The 16,854-nt window shown below is 54.5% G+C and overlaps 2 protein-coding genes across 2 annotated transcripts in view; both read left to right on the top strand.

Annotated features, from left to right (window-relative positions):
- The window catches only part of KIF17 (kinesin family member 17), a 42,418-nt gene extending 36,511 nt beyond the window's left edge, over positions 1-5,907 (top strand). Inside the window, 4 exon segments of the mRNA XM_027572926.2 lie at positions 1,249-1,507; positions 2,547-2,617; positions 3,853-3,970; positions 5,412-5,907. Of these exon segments, the coding sequence (XP_027428727.2) occupies positions 1,249-1,507; positions 2,547-2,617; positions 3,853-3,970; positions 5,412-5,590 (627 nt within the window). The 3' untranslated portion in view covers positions 5,591-5,907.
- A 2,347-nt stretch (positions 5,908-8,254) lies between these two features.
- Positions 8,255-16,720, top strand: DDOST (dolichyl-diphosphooligosaccharide--protein glycosyltransferase non-catalytic subunit). The gene is made up of 11 exons (XM_027573364.2): positions 8,255-8,520; positions 8,745-8,855; positions 12,420-12,506; positions 13,511-13,614; positions 13,729-13,823; positions 14,122-14,215; positions 14,645-14,793; positions 15,197-15,344; positions 15,889-16,009; positions 16,116-16,222; positions 16,313-16,720. The coding sequence occupies exons 1-11, from the start codon at positions 8,367-8,369 to the stop codon at positions 16,460-16,462; spliced, it is 1,320 nt and encodes a 439-aa protein (XP_027429165.1). The 5' UTR covers positions 8,255-8,366; the 3' UTR covers positions 16,463-16,720.
- The last annotated feature ends 134 nt before the right edge of the window (positions 16,721-16,854 follow it).

Raw genomic sequence — 16,854 nt, 5'->3', positions numbered from 1 at the left:
GGTCGTGATCTCAGGGTCATGAGATCGAGCCCTGTGTTGGGCTCCATGCTCAGTGCGGAGTCTGCTTGAGATTCTCTCCCTCTCCCTCTGCCCGTCCCATTCTGTCTCTTTCAAATAAATAATCTTAAAAAAAAAAAAAAGAAGTCCTGATACATGCTCCGACATGGATGAATCTTGAAAACACTGTGTTAAGTGCAAGAAGCCACACACAAAAGATCATATATCATATGATTACATTGATACGAAATCTCTGGAATAAGCAAATCTAGAGAGACAGAAAGTAGAATGGCGGTTGCCTGGGGCTGGGGGTTGGGGGAAGCGGAGGATGAGTACTTGTGGGGGTGGGGTTTATTTCTGGATCGTGAGATGTTCTAAAACTGTGCTGATAACTGCACTACTCGGAATATACTAAAAACCATTGAATTGTACATGTTAAATGGGTGAACTGTATGACATGGGAATTATATCTCAATAAATTTGTTACAAAAGTCACTGTGAAAGATTCCAGATCCTTCCAGATGTACAAAAACATATAAAGCTTTTTACCATTAACGCCATGTATCTACCATCCAGCTTAAGGAATGGAGCATCATTAATTGCCCACCTGTGTCCTACCAGGTAGCGTCTGTTCTCACCTGGTTATAGGTGATGACCATTCCCATGAACTTAAAACGTCCTTCTTTACTAATCAAACTGTACCTGCTCTTTGAGAAAACAGACTACGCACCCAGGAGTCTTGGGGCTCAGGGAGGGCATGGTTACGGTTGCAGCTGGGAGTCACCTGTGCTTGTGGGGACTCTCCATTCAGGCAGACCCGGGCAGGAGATCACAAAAGTGTGGAATCCAAGGTCAAATCAGGGTAGGTCTGCCTCTTAAGTCCGGTGTCTGTCACATTGTGACTTGACCGTGGCTATGGGAGAGCAAGGGCTGCTGAGGCTGAGAGTTTATGCCTCTGCTCCCCTCAGGAATAGGATTTATACAATTTCCTGACATCTTTTAGGACGTGGTGACCCCAGTGTTATGTGTGGAGCCTTTCCCTGTTTTCTGCAGGGCTGTGGACACAATAGGTGCTCATTTAGTGCCGGCAGACAGACGGGAGGCCGGTGTGGGTGGATGGGTGGGTCAGCACCCAGATGGCGAGTGGGCGGCTGGAGGTGCAGACAGTGGGTGCGGAGGGCGGACGGATGGCCACATGGCTCGGTGTCTTCCCTGCTCACTGCTCGTCGCCCCCTGACCCCTTGCTTTCAGCTGCGGGCAGCAGAGGTGGAGATCAAAGACCTGCAGTCGGAGTTCCAGCTGGAGAAGATCGATTACTTGGCCACCATCCGCCGGCAGGAGCGGGACTCCATGCTCTTCCAGCAGCTCCTGGAGCAGGTGCAGCCCCTCATCCGCCGGGACTGTAACTACAGCAACCTGGAGAAGATAAGGCGCGAGGCCTGCTGGGACGAGGACAATGGCTTCTGGAAGATCCCCGAGCCCATCGTCATAAAAACCAGCCTCCCAGTAGGTCAGGCGCTTGGCTGTCCCCTCAGCCCTCATCCACGCCACTTGCCCTCCTGTGGGCTGACCCGGAGCCGGGGCCCCGGCCTTGCTGGCTGTGGGTGCAGGAGTCAGGGGGCCTGGGGGGCTCCGAGATGGTGGGGAGCTGAGAGAGAAGTGGTGTGTTCTGGAGTCACACAGATGTGGGTTGGAATTCTGGCTCCACTGCTCCGTGTGTGGCCTCTTTGGGACTCAGTGTCCTCATCTGTGAAATGGGGATTAGTAACCGCACCTTCCGTAAAGATCGCTGGGTGGCTTAGCCTGTGTTCATGCATGTGAAACCCTTAGCGCCCTGCCTGGCACATGGCAAGTGAGTGCTACGTTTGATCACTGTCATGACCGCCACTCATTACCTCCCCCAACAAGCCTGGGCAGGGCAAAGATGATTACACCCATTTTACATCTGAGGAGATGGAACCTCAGAGAGAGAAGTGACTGAACCAGAGTCCCAGTCGGAGCAGTGAGTCCTAGGACCAGGGATAGAAACTGGGTCACCTTCTGCTTTTGCCGCTGATTTCTGTGTGACCCTATGAAGGTCACTGTTCCTCTCTGGGCCTTGGTCTGGGATCTTCACAAAGAAGGGGTTAGGGAAGGTGGCCTTGAAGGCCCCTCCACCTCCACTGGTCTCAGTAAGGTCTGTCTCTGGCCTCACAGCTGGGAGCGCCCCCGGTCAGAGAATGTTCGTGCAGGTCCTGCATCTCTGAGTTTACAGATGGCCATTGACACCCCCCTGCGGGGAGGCCAGCCAGCTCCATTTCCCAGATGCAGGCATCCATCAGTTTCTCCTGCCCCCACTGACCTGCTCTGTTGAGGAAGCAGGGGAATGGCTGCTTTGGCATCTGAGCCCTCCTGGTCTCTGTTTCCCAAAGTCATCCGTGGCCTGGGCTGGGCAGTGTGCTCCCTGGCTCCAGGTCTGTGAGCTCGGGGGAGTGCTGCCGCCCACCCTGACCCTCTGGCCCGCGGACTAGGGACCAGGCAGCAGTGACTTCAGCTTGTGTTTCTCATAGCAGTTCCAACAGGGCCACAGAACAAAGTAGTCCGCAAAACCTCTGCAGCAGACAACGGTGAACCAGGCACGGTAAGGCCTGTGGGAGAGGGGGTGAGGCACGGGGAGCTGGCGGGGTGGGGGGGTGGCTTGCGGGTCAGCCTCACTATAGGGCACTGGGCTTCTACTTTCATCCCACCTGAGGGTCAAAGCAGGAGGCTGAGCCTGGATCTTTTCTGCGTCACTCTGTTGGACCCTCGCCCTGCTCTGACCTTCATTCAAAGGCACTTACGGTCCTAGAGACCAGAGGGAAAGTAGGTGGTACAGGGTAGCCCGTCCTGCTGGTGAAGGACAAGAGCTTCGTCTTCAATCTCAGAGGCAGGCCGTATGTTCTGGTTCCCTGGGCCGTTGCTGGTATCCTCGGACCAAAGTTGCCCGCAAGGATCCACAAAATAGTAATTGGGCTTCTGAAGTCACTTTGTTCTCCTATCTCCCGTGTTTTGTATTACAATAGAAACAGACCTCCTCCAAGCGGAGGTCAGGAAACCTTCCTGTAAAACACCACACCTTTCCGTGTCTTCTTCACCTCTCAGTTCTGCTTCCCTTGCAATGCTAGCTTCAGGCTCAGGCAGGCTTTCTTGGCGCAGCAGGAAAGATGCCGCCGGCAGCTGGTGATCCAAGAGGAAGAGACCAGTTCTCTTAGCACATCTTAAACCAACACTTGTGGAAAGATTCCTATCAGCTCTGCCTGGGCCAGGGGCCCGCTCTTGGACCAGTGACTATGTCCGGAAGATGTATTTCTGTGGCTGGTTCGGGCTGGGTCACATGCCCAGTTGTGCAGCCAGGGGGTGGGCGAGAGGGAGTGGTGGTGGTAGGGCACTGAATGATCGCCTCACCAGGACCTCGTCAAGGGGGAGAAGGGTAGTCCCTGAAGGGAGATTCAGGCTTAGGCAAACAAGTCCATTAGAGTGGTGAAAAAATCACAGTCTTTGGTGATAAGAGATGGGGGCTCCAGTTCTAATGACTGATTGTGCCCATGGGCTGAGTCCTGTATTATCTATTCTATGAATACGTCGTGATGGATTTGGGCTATGTGGTACTGGACGACAAGGCACTTCCCACGACAGGGACAGCAGGTGGCGTAGCCTTGGCCGGAGCGGGGACTCTCCTGCCCTGAGTTGCCTGGATCCCACCCCAGGAGTCTGGGGTCTCTAGTAGGGTCCACAGGGTGGGCCAGGAGGCTCAGGGTGGCCCCCACCCCACCAGGCTTGCAGAGGGGTCTTGTACAAACAAGGCGTCTTGACCCACGGGGATCTGAATCTCAGCAGGAAGAAGACCGCTACAAGCTGATGCTCAGTCGGAGCGACAGTGAAAACATTGCCAGTAACTACTTCCGGTCCAAGCGAGCCAGCCAGATCCTCAGCACGGATCCCATGAAGAGCCTCAGTGAGTGCCCTGCCCACCTCCTGTCCTCCAGCCCCTCGCCGGGAGAGCCCTCCCCGGCCCTTGGCCAACCGTGGGAGAGGCGTGAGGGGTGGATTGGAGTCAGGCCCGGGTTAGAAACCCCTGCCCATCCCTGAGCCTCTGTTCCCTCTGCTGTACACATGCCTACCTCCAGGGTTAGGTGAGGTGAGGTGGGGGAGCAACCCAGCCCAGCGCCGGGCACATGGTACACGCTCCGTGCCCAGACTCCCTCTTCCTGTCCCCCTTCCTCCTCTGGCACAGAGCTGCAGTGTTTGGTTCCTCTGCCTTCCCCGACACACAGTAGGCCTGCGCCACACAGCTGGGTGTCCTGCCATGTGCTGCCCGGGTCCGGCTCAGTTGCTCCCCAGCTTCCGCAGATGCCAGTGGGGTGGCTTTCTTCCACGGAGCCAAAGGGGGCAGACAGGGCCGTAGAAGCGGGACACTTTTTTTTTTTTTTTAAGATTTTATTTATTTATTTGATAGAGAGCACAGGTAGGCAGAGAGGAAGACAGAGGGAGAGGGAGAAGCAGGCTCTCCGCTGAGCAGGGAGCCCAATGCAGGGCTCAATCCCAGGACCCTGGGATCATGACCTGAGCCGAAGGCCGACGCTTAACGACTGAGCCACCCAGGCGCCCCAAAGCGGGACACTTTTAAAAGCAAGAATTGAAAATCACTTTGTTCTTCCATTTCTTTTTTTACTTTTTAAGATTTTATTTATTTATTTGAGAGAGAGAGAGAGCATGAGAGCACAGGGGGAGGGGCAGAGGGAGAGGGAGAGTCTTAGGCAGACTCCCCATTGAGTGTGAAGCCTGACCCGGGGCTCGATCTCACAACCCTGAGATCATGACCTGAGCCAAAACCAAGTTAAGTGTCGGACGCTTAACTGACTGAGCCACCCAGGCGCCCCTCATTCTTCCATTTCTAAAAGCAAAACCAAAGGCCACAGAGCTTCTAATAAAATATCCACGAAAAGCAAATCTCAGTTCTACATTGAGACTGTTGAGGAGACAGAGTTCAGTAGAGTTGAGGATCAGCAGGGGAAAAGAGCACAGGAAACAAATGAACATCAGCTGAGGACCTGGCACTGTGCCCACGCTGCAGATGAGGAAACTGAGCCCCTGCCCCCCGCTAAGGTCACACTTGCACGAAGCTGGGCCCTGAGTGCAGGCCTGTCTGGCTCACTCGTGGGTCAAGACTCCTTGCTTGTACAACTCTCACCTCTGCAAGCCTGGTGGGGTGGGGCCGCCCTGAGCCTCCCGGCCCACTCTGTGGACCCTACTAGAGCCTCTAGAACTCCAAGCTCCTGGCCCAGACCCTCTGGGGGCCCAGCTGTGGGACCAGCCCTCCAGCTGGGTGGGGTGGGGCGGGCTCCCCATTCCTGCACCCCCCTGGCTCACGGGCTCCTCTGCCCCCTTCTTCACAGCGCATCACAGCTCGCCCCCCGGCCTCAGCTCCCCACTCAGCAACACCTCTGCCATCTCGCCCACCCAGGCCCCCGAAATGCCCCAGCCCCGGCCCTTCCGCCTCGAGTCCCTTGACATCCCCTTCACCAAGGCCAAGCGAAAGAAAAGCAAAAGCAGCTTTGGCAGTGAGCCTCTGTGAACGCAGCCTCCTGCGGCTGTCCTGCCCCGGGGCTTCCGTGAGACTGCCAGTCCCCCCGCCCCCCAGGGCAGCCCCAGCCAGTCCTCCTCACCCCTGTCCCTATGGTGTCCGGATGCCCGAGGGGGTCCTTGCCCTGGAAAGAGCCTTTCCCTTCCCTGTTACCCAACCTTGCAGAGGTGCGCTCCTGCTCTCCACGCCACGCCACGCCAGTATTACATCTGCTCCCCTGCCACAGCCCGCCGTGCCCACCCGGGTTATTCTGTGCCTCGATGGGCCCAGAAACCTCAAGGCATTCACCAGCAGCCCCAACAGAGTGGGCGGCAACTTCCATGTGGATCAAGGACAGCATCTTGGTGATGGACAATCATGTCTCTGTCCACCAGGCCCCCCTTCCTGGGGGAAGCTGGACGGTGTAGGCGCGGGAGTCCTGGGGCAACTGTTCCACGCTGCCCACTCCCAGGTGGTCTGTAGCCTCGAGGAGGCTGCCCCACATGAAGCTGCCCCACCCAATAAACTGCCTTTTACCGATGAGCTCCCTTCCCCAGTCCTCTGACCGTGTCACTGGGGCCCCTCCTGCCCCTGCTGCCTGGCCTTCACAGGGAAGCGCTTTTGGAGCAGCGTTTCTTAACTACCCGATGCCTTGAAAACAGGCTGCAGGGTTTCTCCAACTCCCCACACTCGTGAGTACAAGTGCATTTTTCTGGGGAGCCAGAAAATGCATGTACCGGGAACATCTCATTAGCTTCTCAAAAGATCTGTGAGTCAGAAAAGCAGAGCCCTTGTTTTGGAAAATAGAGATTGTGTCTTGCTGAGACCCAGAAAAAGGCCAGGTTTGGACAGTCCTCAGGGGCTGTGCTGGAACTGGATGCCCTGACGTGGCCAGAAATGAACGAAGGCTGTCCGGGCTACTGAGGATATACCCCTCCCCGTGCCCTTCGTTATCCCACGCCTGCCCTGCGGGAGGGCCCCACCATCTAAGGGAAGAGTTTCAGCCTTTGGTTGAAGAGGAGACTCATTTCACTCTGGGCCCCATCTGTGAAAGGGGAACAGCTGTTCCCTAGAGCTATTGTGAAGCTTCTATGAGAGTAAGTGATGCTCCCGGTACATAGCAGGTGCCTTGCGTTAGTCCCCCTTGTTCCTTCTCCTCTGTATTTTGCATTAATTTACTGTGGTGGATCCCATAGGCCACATGCCTGGACCACGCTCACGTCCTAGAGATCAAGGTAACTGCAGGCAGGCTGCAGTACCCATGTTGAGAGGAAGAGCAGGTCTTTATGGGGAACAGAGTGCCCTTGTGAAGGGTAGGGCTATCATAAAGGATGGAGAAGATCCTGGGGGGCTTAAGATGGGAATGGCGGGGGGCGTGAGCAAAGGCAGGAGGTGGGGAGTGTGTTAAAAGTTTGGAAACTTGCCACAGGGAAGCCCTGAGCAGGGCTGAGAGGAGGATGTGGCTGCCGAGATCAGTTTCAGTGGAAACCTGAGTGAGGAGTCCTGAGTGTCCCTGAGCTGTGGCAGACTCCTAAGCCACCAAATGGCACCATTGGGTCTGAGTTCCAGGTGTATTGGTGGGGGAATCATATGCAGAAGGGCAGGAGCCCTGGACTGGGGAACAAGGTAGGGGTGAGGCTGAACTCGCCGTGGAGCCAGTGGAGGTGGAGAGGAGGTAGAATCAGTTAAGGAGATGGACAGGGGGAGATTTTGACTTTTGCCCCCACATTCCTGGCTTCGTGGACAAGCGTGAAAGGTCAGAAAGAACGGCTACCTACTCTCCCCACAATTACCTTCACCATTTGCCCCAGGATTGTGATTGGGACCCAGGGAGTAACCAAAATCTTGATGCTGCTTGTGGTAGCTTTTACTCAGACCCACGGTGGAGCTGAGATGAGCCCCGTCAATTTAGAAGGGGTGGGAGCCAGGATTACTGAGGGGATGCTCAGCCTCACTCTGCACCAACTGCTTCAGAACCTGCCCTAGAGCTCCCACGCGCCCAGGCTTTCCCAAAGGCACGCAGGTAAGTGGGAGAGCTGGGCCTCGCTATCGTTTCTATTTCCAGCCTAGGAGTGGGCCCGGAGAGACGTGAAATGCCCCAGCAGCAAGGTTAGTGCGAGGGAGGGGGCTGAGAAATGAACCCGGCGTGAGAGTTTCAGTCGGTAGGCCGGTTCGCCGCCCATCCACGCTGGCTCCCACGTGCGCCACCAGGCCGGGCAGGACAGGCCCGTCCCAAGGCCCCTGGGCGGCAGGAGATTCAAAGTGTCCCTCATCTTAGTTTTCCAACCTTTCCGCCCTGGAGATGGTGGAGGTGGGGCCTGGTTCCTAGTCCCGAGTCTATCCTGGGCCTGGGAGGACCCCGCCAGGCAGCACCGAGGAGGTAGTCCGTGGAGGCCACCACGGCAGCAACTCCCGTGAGGGCCTTGCCGGACTGATAAAGAGGCGGGATCCAGATCGGGGCGGGAGTCCGGCCTGGGCGGAGCTTACGGGAGCTCGGCCTTGTTGATTGGCTGCGGCTGCAGAGCTGTCTTTCTAGGATTGAGCCTTTTCCTTTGAGGAAGCGGAACCTCTTTCCCCTTCCGCCAAAAGGGTTCAGAGACTCCGCCCCCAACCGGGGCACTACCGGTGGTGCTCCCCGCTCTTCGTCCCGGCTGCGGCTCCGGCCGCCTGGCCGCGGCGTATCAAGATCGCTTCCGGGTGTGACTCCAAGACCACGAGCGGCGATTGGGCGGCCTAGACGGGGCACTTCCGGTGCCCAGGTGCTTGGGTTCTTGGCAGGAGAAGGAAGATGGATCCCGGCGCCGCGGTCCGCGCTTGGTCTTTCCTATGGCTGCTGCTGCTCTTGCTTGGCCCGGCCTGCGCTAGCGGTCCTCGTACCTTAGTGCTGCTGGACAACCTCAACCTGCGGGAGACGCACTCGCTTTTTTTCCGAAGCCTGAAGGGTGAGACCGGGGCCCGAGGGGGCGGCGGGGGGAGAGTCGGGTTGGAAAGCCCCCCGAATCCAGGGCAGCGACCACCCACCCTTCCTCCCTCCCACTGATTTTCCACGAAGGGGCTGCCCGCTCTCGCCTCTCGCTCGGGGCGAGGGGGGTCGGTCGTGGTCTCTGCAGCGGTGCTGTCCCTTGGCGTCCCGTCTGCCTCAGCTCCCTCTTTCTTTCTCGTCCAGACAGGGCCTTTGAACTCACATTCAAGACCGCAGATGACCCCAGCCTGTCCCTCATTAAGTACGGAGAGTTCCTCTACGACAACCTCATCATCTTCTCCCCCTCGGTAGAAGGTAAGGGCTACAGGTCGCTCCCAGAACTGGAATTCAAGGCCCACAATTGATTGATCGCTTTCTTCTGGATCTTGTGCATTTTCTGGGTCATGGCATGGGTCACCAGCCCTGGGCACTGCTGCCAAGGAAGAGGAAAGTGTTCAATTCTGACCTGGGCCCAGGAAGGAATGTCTCCTTTCTAAAAGACACAGCTGAGGGTTGTGGGGTCAAGTGTTGCACAGACCATGGAAGCGCAGGCCCTGCTACCCGGAGAAGGCGCTTTTCTCTTATAAAGGGCCTGATGGGAAAGATGGAGAACGGCCCTGCTTGGGTTAGCCTGTGTGGGTAGAGAAAATGGCATGCTATTAAATAGTTTGCCTACAGAGGCATTGTGATAGTTGATGGTAAGAATTGAGATGGATTCACAGTTTCTCATGGCTAAAACGTCAGTCATAATCTAGCCCAGCCCCGTATTGGAGATTGGACAGGTATGTCCAGGGCCTAGTAGAGAGCTGGTTGTGGAACAGAATGAATGTCTTCACTGGCTTATCCAATTGATACTTAAGTATTCCTGTGACAGAGAGCTTACAAGTTGTGCTCAGGTGGATGGGAGCTTCCTGAGAAGGAAGCGAGCTGTGGGTGAGATGGGTTGGGGGAAGTCTGAGCTAGGCTCTTTGGGAATGTCAGAGAACCTGAACAGTTTCTCAAATCTTAGTAATTTCCATACCTCTTTCCTGATTTTTACTGTATTCCATATCATCCATTAATAATTAATGTTTTCTTTAAATTGATCCCTTAAAAAAAAACCATAACAGTATTTTAAAAGGAAACCAGTAATGAACCCAGTATCACCACTAAAAATAGAAAGCCAGTATCATCACTTCTTTTCAGTAGAAGGTAACTATAAATAGAGTAAACGCTGTAAGTTCTAGCCAGCTTCTGTTGCTAAAGGCTGAGTCCAGGGCTTCCACTTAAAGGAGACTAGCAAACATTAGAGAAGTGTTAAGATCAGTATCAAACTGGGGCACCTGGGTGGCTCAGTCGTTAAGCGTCTGCCTTCGGCTCAGGTCATGATCTCGGGGTCCTGGGATCGAGCCCCATGTCCAGTTCCCTGCTCCACGGGGAGCCTGCTTCTCCCTCTCCCTTTGGCTCTCCCCCTGCTTGTGCTCTTTCTCTGTCACTATCTGCCTCTATCAAATAAATAAATAAAATCTTAAAAAAAAAAAAGATCATTTTTTTTTAAGACATTCTCTTTGATGGAGCAGGCTTCAAAAATAATTGGAAAGGGAAGAAGTCTCTCTGAGATTCAGTATTGTTTAAAGCTCTGCCCCACATCACTGTTGCACCTTTTCTGCGCCTAGCACATAAGTCCCACATGCTGCAGGAAAGCTTCACGGGTGCTCCTGGGGAGAAGGCTTGTCTGTGCTGGGGGGGTTCATGGTAAGAGTTTGGCCCTGGCTCTGAGGGCCCTTCCGTGCTACTCTGACTTACCGTGAGCCCTCTCAGGTATGAGAACCCGGCCTGGCTTCCTTCCCCATGCATCAGTGGGTTCCTCGCTGACTCTGGGATTAGGAAGCTCGCAAGTCACATGCAATGATGGCCATAGAAGAAGGATCCTTAGCACATCCTTTGTACCCGGAAAAAACTAGGTCCTGTTTTATAGATGGGCGCATGGGCTCAGAAGGGTGGAGGGGTTTCCTAGATTCAAGCCCAGGTAGCTCTGTCTCACAGCCTGGGTTCTTGCCACTGTACAAGGATTTCACAACAGTGGCACTTCTGGACACCTGGGACTGGATAATTCTTTGTCGTAGGGGGCGGTCTGGTGCACTGTAAGATGTTTAGCATTCTGAGCCTGTACACACTAGATGGCAGTAGCCACCTCCAGACATTGCTCTTAAGGCAAAATTGCCCCTGGCTGGGAACCACACTGTCCCCTGTAGTGTAGTACCAGGAGCTGCTTTTGAATTGTCTGACTCTGCCTGGCCTGTCTGTATGTAGGAGGGTGGATAGATGGCTTTCTGAATGTAGTAGAAGAGGTAAAGTCCCCAGGTACAAGATGTTCTGTCTGTGCTTAAAGGTAAGGTAAGCTGCTTTTTTGTTTTTTCCTGAAAATTATCCCTAAGAAAAGAGGGCCAATCTCATAGTCGTATCTTTATACAGTCATATTATGGACTCATAAAGGATGTGTAATGGACAGACTTCTCTATCCAGTCTCAGTACATGGCACTTCCACCCTTCCCGTTGCTTGAGCTGGAAATCTTGGGGTTGTCCTTAGCGGCCCCCCCCCGTATCCGGTCTGTCACAGGCCCTGCTGACTTTACCTTCAGAATAGGAGTGCAGGCCCACCTCCTGTCTTCCTCCTCTCTTCCCTCCACTCTTCACTGCCTGGATTATCACAGTGGCCTCCTAACCCACTGCTCTGCTTCCATTCTAGTCCCCTACCCGATTCTCCACCTAGCTGCCAGAATTGTTCTTTAAAAATATAAAGCAGGTCATGTCGGTGTCCTGTTCAAAAGCCTCCAGTGGCTCCTCCTTATGGCCAAGCTCACAGGGGCCTGTAAAGCCTCGTGAGCTGCTCTCCTCGCTTCAGCACGGCCTCATTTGCTTTTGCTCGCCCCTTCATACTCCAGCTGAGCCACACTGGGCTCCTTGCTGGGACGGGCTCACCTGCCTTGGGGACCTTGCACCTGTCGTTCTTGATGCCCCCCTGTGCTACCTGGGTCACGCTCACACCTCAGATGCTACGTGCCTCAGGTCTTCCCTGACCAGGCTTTATATGTAGCTCCCCTCCCTCCCGCTGTCTTTTTTTTCTGCACACAAAAAGTAATGTTCATGTAATGACTTAAGTGAATTCCTGAGCACTCCCTCCATTACTTTTATGTTGAACATCGGGGTGCACTTTGGGGAAGACTCTTGATCTGGTTCTGGATGCTCATGGCAGTCCCCTGACCGGATTGACTGACCAAAGAAAGATACGGTCTCATAAGTACACAGGGTGGAAGTTAATGAGCCTTTTTGGGGATAAAAGCAGTCTACAAAGTGGTTCTGTTACGGCTCTCGTGGATCTAAATCATAGGATTAATAGGGGAAAAAGTTACGCGTGTGGGCAAATGAGTACCAGTGTCAAGTGACCGCATCATCCTCAGATTCAGAACTGTTCATTCGCAGACAGTTTAGATGGAAGTGAAATTGATGGGCTCTGGAAAACCGTCAGCCCAAAGTGCTTCCGGTGCTGCAGAGATGCTGATGTGAAAGGTGCAGGTGGTGTATCATGAAGTGTGAGTGGGGAAATGCAGCATTTCTGAACATATATATGTGACTTGAAATGTGTAAAACTAACATGACAACTATAATTGGTAGGTGTTTGACTATGTCATTTATACTTCTGAGAGTTAAAAGTTTATGAATTCAGGTCATTACTTTAGGATCTTCAGTTTGGGGAAACGGGCATATATGGTAAACGACCGTCTTGTTTCGGGCCGCAGAGGGTGCTTCTGGGATGGATTGTGGTTGGTCCGTGGTCCACCCTCCCCGCCCACATGTCAGAGGAGCAGTCGGGCTCGCTGAGTCTGGTGCTTCTTTCAGATTTCGGAGGCAACATCAACGTGGAGACCATCAGTACCTTTATCGACGGGGGAGGCAGTGTCCTGGTGGCTGCCAGCTCAGACATTGGTAAGTCTGACTTGGAAAGGTTTAGTGCTTTCCATCGTTTCTCCGGGAAACTTGGCGAGTTTTACAAATGGAAGGTGCTAGATTGGCGCTCACTGGGCGGGCCTGGGCAGTGAGTGTGGGAACTACAGAGCCATTCAGTCCCTCCTGTGTTTTCCTGTGACCAGAACCAGGGAGATGTGGGGCCTGTTAAGGGCTGGGGACCCTGTTTTTTCCCGATTTTGTTTTTTCCCTTTGTTTTGTTTTTGTTCAGGTTGGTGGGACTTCCCTTACAAAAAGACAAGTAGGGGCTACTTGGGCAGACCCCAGAGCATTTTGATGGATTATTTTTTTGTTTCCTATTTTGGAAATTTTCAAAGATGCCTCGAAGTAGGGAGAGAGCAGTATCCTGAAGCCTGCACGCGTTATCACCCAGCTTCCCCAGCTTCAGCAGGCATCGGCACCTGGCCAGTCTTGTTTCATTTTTCTCAGCATTGACAGATGTTTATTTTTTTTAAAGATTTTATTTGAGCAGGAGAGTGGGGGGGCGGGAGAGGGAGAAGCAGACTCCCCACTGAGCAGGGAGCCTGACTTAGGGCTTGAGACCATGACCTGAGCCAAAGGCAGATGCTTAACTGACTGAGCCACCCAGGCGCCCCAGCATTGCCAGATGTTTAAAACCATACTGGGTGGGCTTCTTGTTGGGGGTGACGAGGAGGAGAGAAGCCCTGTGAGGCCAGGCTCATCCAGGTCAAGGCTGTCTGAGGTAATTGCTTTGCCCCAACAGGGGTTTTTGTGTATTGTGGGTGGAGGTGGCCAGGTGTCGGTGTTACCCATTCAGATTCTGACCCCTGCAGTCAGAATACCATGCTGTGGTCCTGTGGTCCAGTGGGGCCTCACCTCAGCCAGGTGAAGCTGCAGGGCTCTGGGGGAGAGAGCAAGTCACCAGGATGCCAGGGCAAGTGACACTGCTTGGCCCAGGGCGCATCTGGAAGGGGCTGAGCCAGGCATTTCTTGGGTCTGTGCAGGTGACCCTCTTCGAGAGCTGGGCAGTGAGTGTGGGATTGAATTTGATGAGGAGAAGACAGCTGTCATTGACCATCACAACTATGACATCTCAGACCTTGGCCAGGTAATCAAGCCCTTACAGCAAGAGCTCAGCCTGGAAACCGAGAGGAGGTCCGGAGGGAGTCCTTGACTTGGGGGCACCTTTTCCTGACCCCCGTCTTTCCTTCTGCTGCCACAGCATACACTCGTTGTGGCTGACCCCGAGAACCTGTTGAAGGCCCCAACCATTGTCGGGAGATCATCTCTGAACCCCATCCTCTTTCGAGGTGTTGGGTGAGTGAGCAGGCACAGGGTGCTAGGAACCTGGGAAGGATAGGATCGCTTTCTTTTGTTGGGAAAGTAACCCACACTTGATGATTCGGGGCATTCCTTTCCCTGGAGTATGTGGGTGAAATTGATTGAGGAAACTCAGACTTCATTGTTGCAGTGGGAGGAGGGCCGCTGTTGCCGCCAGGGCTTCAGCTGTTGAGAAGGCAGGCCTCCTCCGTGTGAGGAAGTGGCCCGTAGGGTCCCCAGGTCCTCGGGCCCAGTCTTCAGAGTCCCTGTCGGGTGTTCTCCTCTCCTTCCACAGGATGGTAGCAGATCCTGACAATCCTTTGGTATTGGACATCCTGACGGGCTCTTCCACCTCTTACTCCTTCTTCCCGGATAAACCCATCACCCAGGTGAGGGGCCTTGGCAGCCTTGAGGCCTCTAGGTCTTGGACCTGGTGGTAGAGCACTTTATTTGAAAATGAGAAGTGGGGCGCCTGGGTGGCTCAGTCGGTTAAGTGTCCGACTCTTGATTTCAGCTCAGGTTGTGAGATTGAGCCCTTTGTTGGGCTCCATGCTACACGTGGAGCCTGCTTGAGATTCTCTCTCCTTGTGCCCCCTTCTCTCTCTCTCTCTCTCTCTCTCTCTCTCAAAAAGAAAAAAGGCAGCGAGCAGGAGAGCTCACTTGGCGGGGGGCTGGGGAATGAGAGGTTGGTGGAAGGGGGAAGGGGCAGAGGCCGCGGGGCCTCAGGTGCTGCCATCAGGTAGGACCTAGGTGGTTGTGGTCCAGCTGCTTGTCCTTTGCCCGGGCTCTCCTGGATGACAGCCCCCTGTTGTTGCCAGTACCCCCATGCAGTGGGGAAGAACACCCTGCTCATTGCTGGGCTCCAGGCCAGGAACAACGCCCGGGTCATCTTCAGTGGCTCCCTGGACTTCTTCAGCGATGCCTTCTTCAACTCGGCAGTGCAGAAGGCTGCGCCCGGCTCCCAGAGGTCGGTGCTGGGGGGCTCCAGGGCGTGTGGTCTGGGGCGCTGGGGAAGAAGGAGCCTTTTAGCTGGAAGGGTGCCAGAGGCTAGCTATCCTCAGATACTTTATTTGAAGACTTGACTTTGTTGCTCTGTTACTGGTGTTGGCACTGCAGACTTTTCAGGGTAGTAATGGCTCATCTAGAGACGTTTCGACGTGTATTTATTGTACAGGCGACCCCCAAAGCAGCACCACCTGACAGCTTTTCCGTGTTCCCGTTAAGCAGGATACCTCGATATCGTACGGCCCCCAGGCAGAAACTGGTTCTGTGCAGTTTCTCTCGATGAATAGGGACTTGTTTCGCCTATCAGGCACCGCTGGAAAGAAGCTGGTTCTGGTGCTCTAGCCTCTCGTTTTCCCCTTGTGCAGGTATTCCCAGACAGGCAACTACGAGCTAGCTCTGGCCCTCTCCCGCTGGGTGTTCAAGGAGGAAGGGGTCCTCCGTGTGGGGCCCGTGTCCCACCATCGGGTGGGTGAGACAGCCCCACCCAACGCCTACACCGTCACTGACCTCGTGGTAAGAGCATCTTAGAGCAGGACGGCACTTGGGGTTTTGGCCAAGTTGCTTCAGCTTGAAAGCCGTTTTTGAACATTTCTCTGATGGGCTTAGTGGCCTAAATAAGGAAGAAGAAATGCATCTCTATGCCTAAGAACATCAGTGTAGGTGCAGAGCACCTGGCACATAAGCTAACATCTAAGGAGACCTTCTTTTGAAGGGCTGTGGCTTTGCTGTGGAAGTGCAGGAGCGGGAGGGCTTCGCCAGCGCACGCTGCTGGGAGCTGGGGTCACTAGCGAAACACTGGAGTCGGGTCTGGAGGATGAAAAGTGGGTAGGGAAGGCGGCAGCAGGGAGGCCCGAGGAGTACCCGGCCCACTTGCGAGCGGAGTGGTCTGGGTGCAGACGTGGATGGTCCTGTGCCGAGCTGTGGCTGGGAGTCCCTGGCCCGGGGTGGGTGGTGGGGGCTCGCCCTCCAGTTCCTGCCAGGCTCACGAGTGGTTCCGGGGCAGCTCTGAGGGTGGTTCCTTGTCCCCGCCCCCCGGCTAACCAGCCTGTTGTCTCAGGAGTACAGCATTGTGATCGAGCAGCTCTCAAATGGCAGGTGGGTCCCCTTTGATGGTGACGACATTCAGCTGGAATTTGTCCGCATCGATCCTTTTGTGAGGACGTTCTTGAAGAAGAAAGGCAAGTAGCGGTGGTGCACGGGAAAGCTGCAGGACGACAGGCCCACCGTGGCCTGTTCTTGTGAGGCAAGAAACCCCTCCTGGTGATTGTCTCGGTTCTTCCCCAGGTGGCAAATACAGTGTCCAGTTCAAGTTGCCTGATGTGTATGGAGTGTTCCAGTTTAAAGTGGATTACAACCGGCTAGGCTACACGCACTTACATTCTTCCACTCAGGTGAGCGTAAGTCACAGTCCCCTTTTTGGCCACAGCGGCCCCGCCTGGGCTGCTGGGTGGCCCGGACCTGTCACCTCTGTCCTGTCGTAGGTGTCCGTGAGGCCGCTCCAGCACACGCAGTACGAGCGCTTCATCCCCTCGGCCTATCCCTACTACGCCAGTGCCTTCTCCATGATGCTGGGGCTCTTCGTCTTCAGCACGGTCTTCTTACACATGAAGGAGAAGGAGAAGTCAGACTGAGGGCGCAGGGCCCTGGGCCTCCTTAAGACACGCAGATGGGGGTTATGTAGGAGTGGGTCTTCCTTTATGGTGTTTTTTCTTTTTCTATAAAGCTGTGTGACCGTGACACAGCCTTACCTCAGGGGGAGATGCAGCATTGAGTACCAAGGGTTGGGGGTTGGGGACTGATTTTTATGTGTGTTTTTCCACCTAACGCTAAGTGGTATTTTTCATATGTGGTCACACTCATTTCTAAAATAAACATTGCCCTCCAATTTTGTCTGGCCCCTGTGTGCTTTGCTGTGGTGGGGATGCTGTGCAGTAATGGTGAGACACAAAACAGCGTTGCTGACCCTGGACTGCATTTCCCTTAAACACGAAATCCTAGAACTTTGAGGGAGAGGACATGGTTA

The sequence above is a fragment of the Zalophus californianus genome, chromosome 4, assembly GCF_009762305.2.
Source record: "Zalophus californianus isolate mZalCal1 chromosome 4, mZalCal1.pri.v2, whole genome shotgun sequence".
NCBI classification, from domain to species: domain Eukaryota; kingdom Metazoa; phylum Chordata; class Mammalia; order Carnivora; family Otariidae; genus Zalophus; species Zalophus californianus.
This window is presented reverse-complemented; position numbering and strand designations above follow the sequence as displayed.

Coding starts and splice junctions, on each gene's coding strand:
- DDOST (XM_027573364.2), top strand. CDS start 8,367: ATGGATCCCGGCGCCGCGGTCCGCGCTTGGTCTTTCCTATGGCTGCTG. Junction 14,216..14,644: donor CGGATAAACCCATCACCCAG/GTGAGGGGCCTT, acceptor TGTTGTTGCCAG/TACCCCCATGCAGTGGGGAA. Junction 16,223..16,312: donor ACTTACATTCTTCCACTCAG/GTGAGCGTAAGT, acceptor GTCCTGTCGTAG/GTGTCCGTGAGGCCGCTCCA.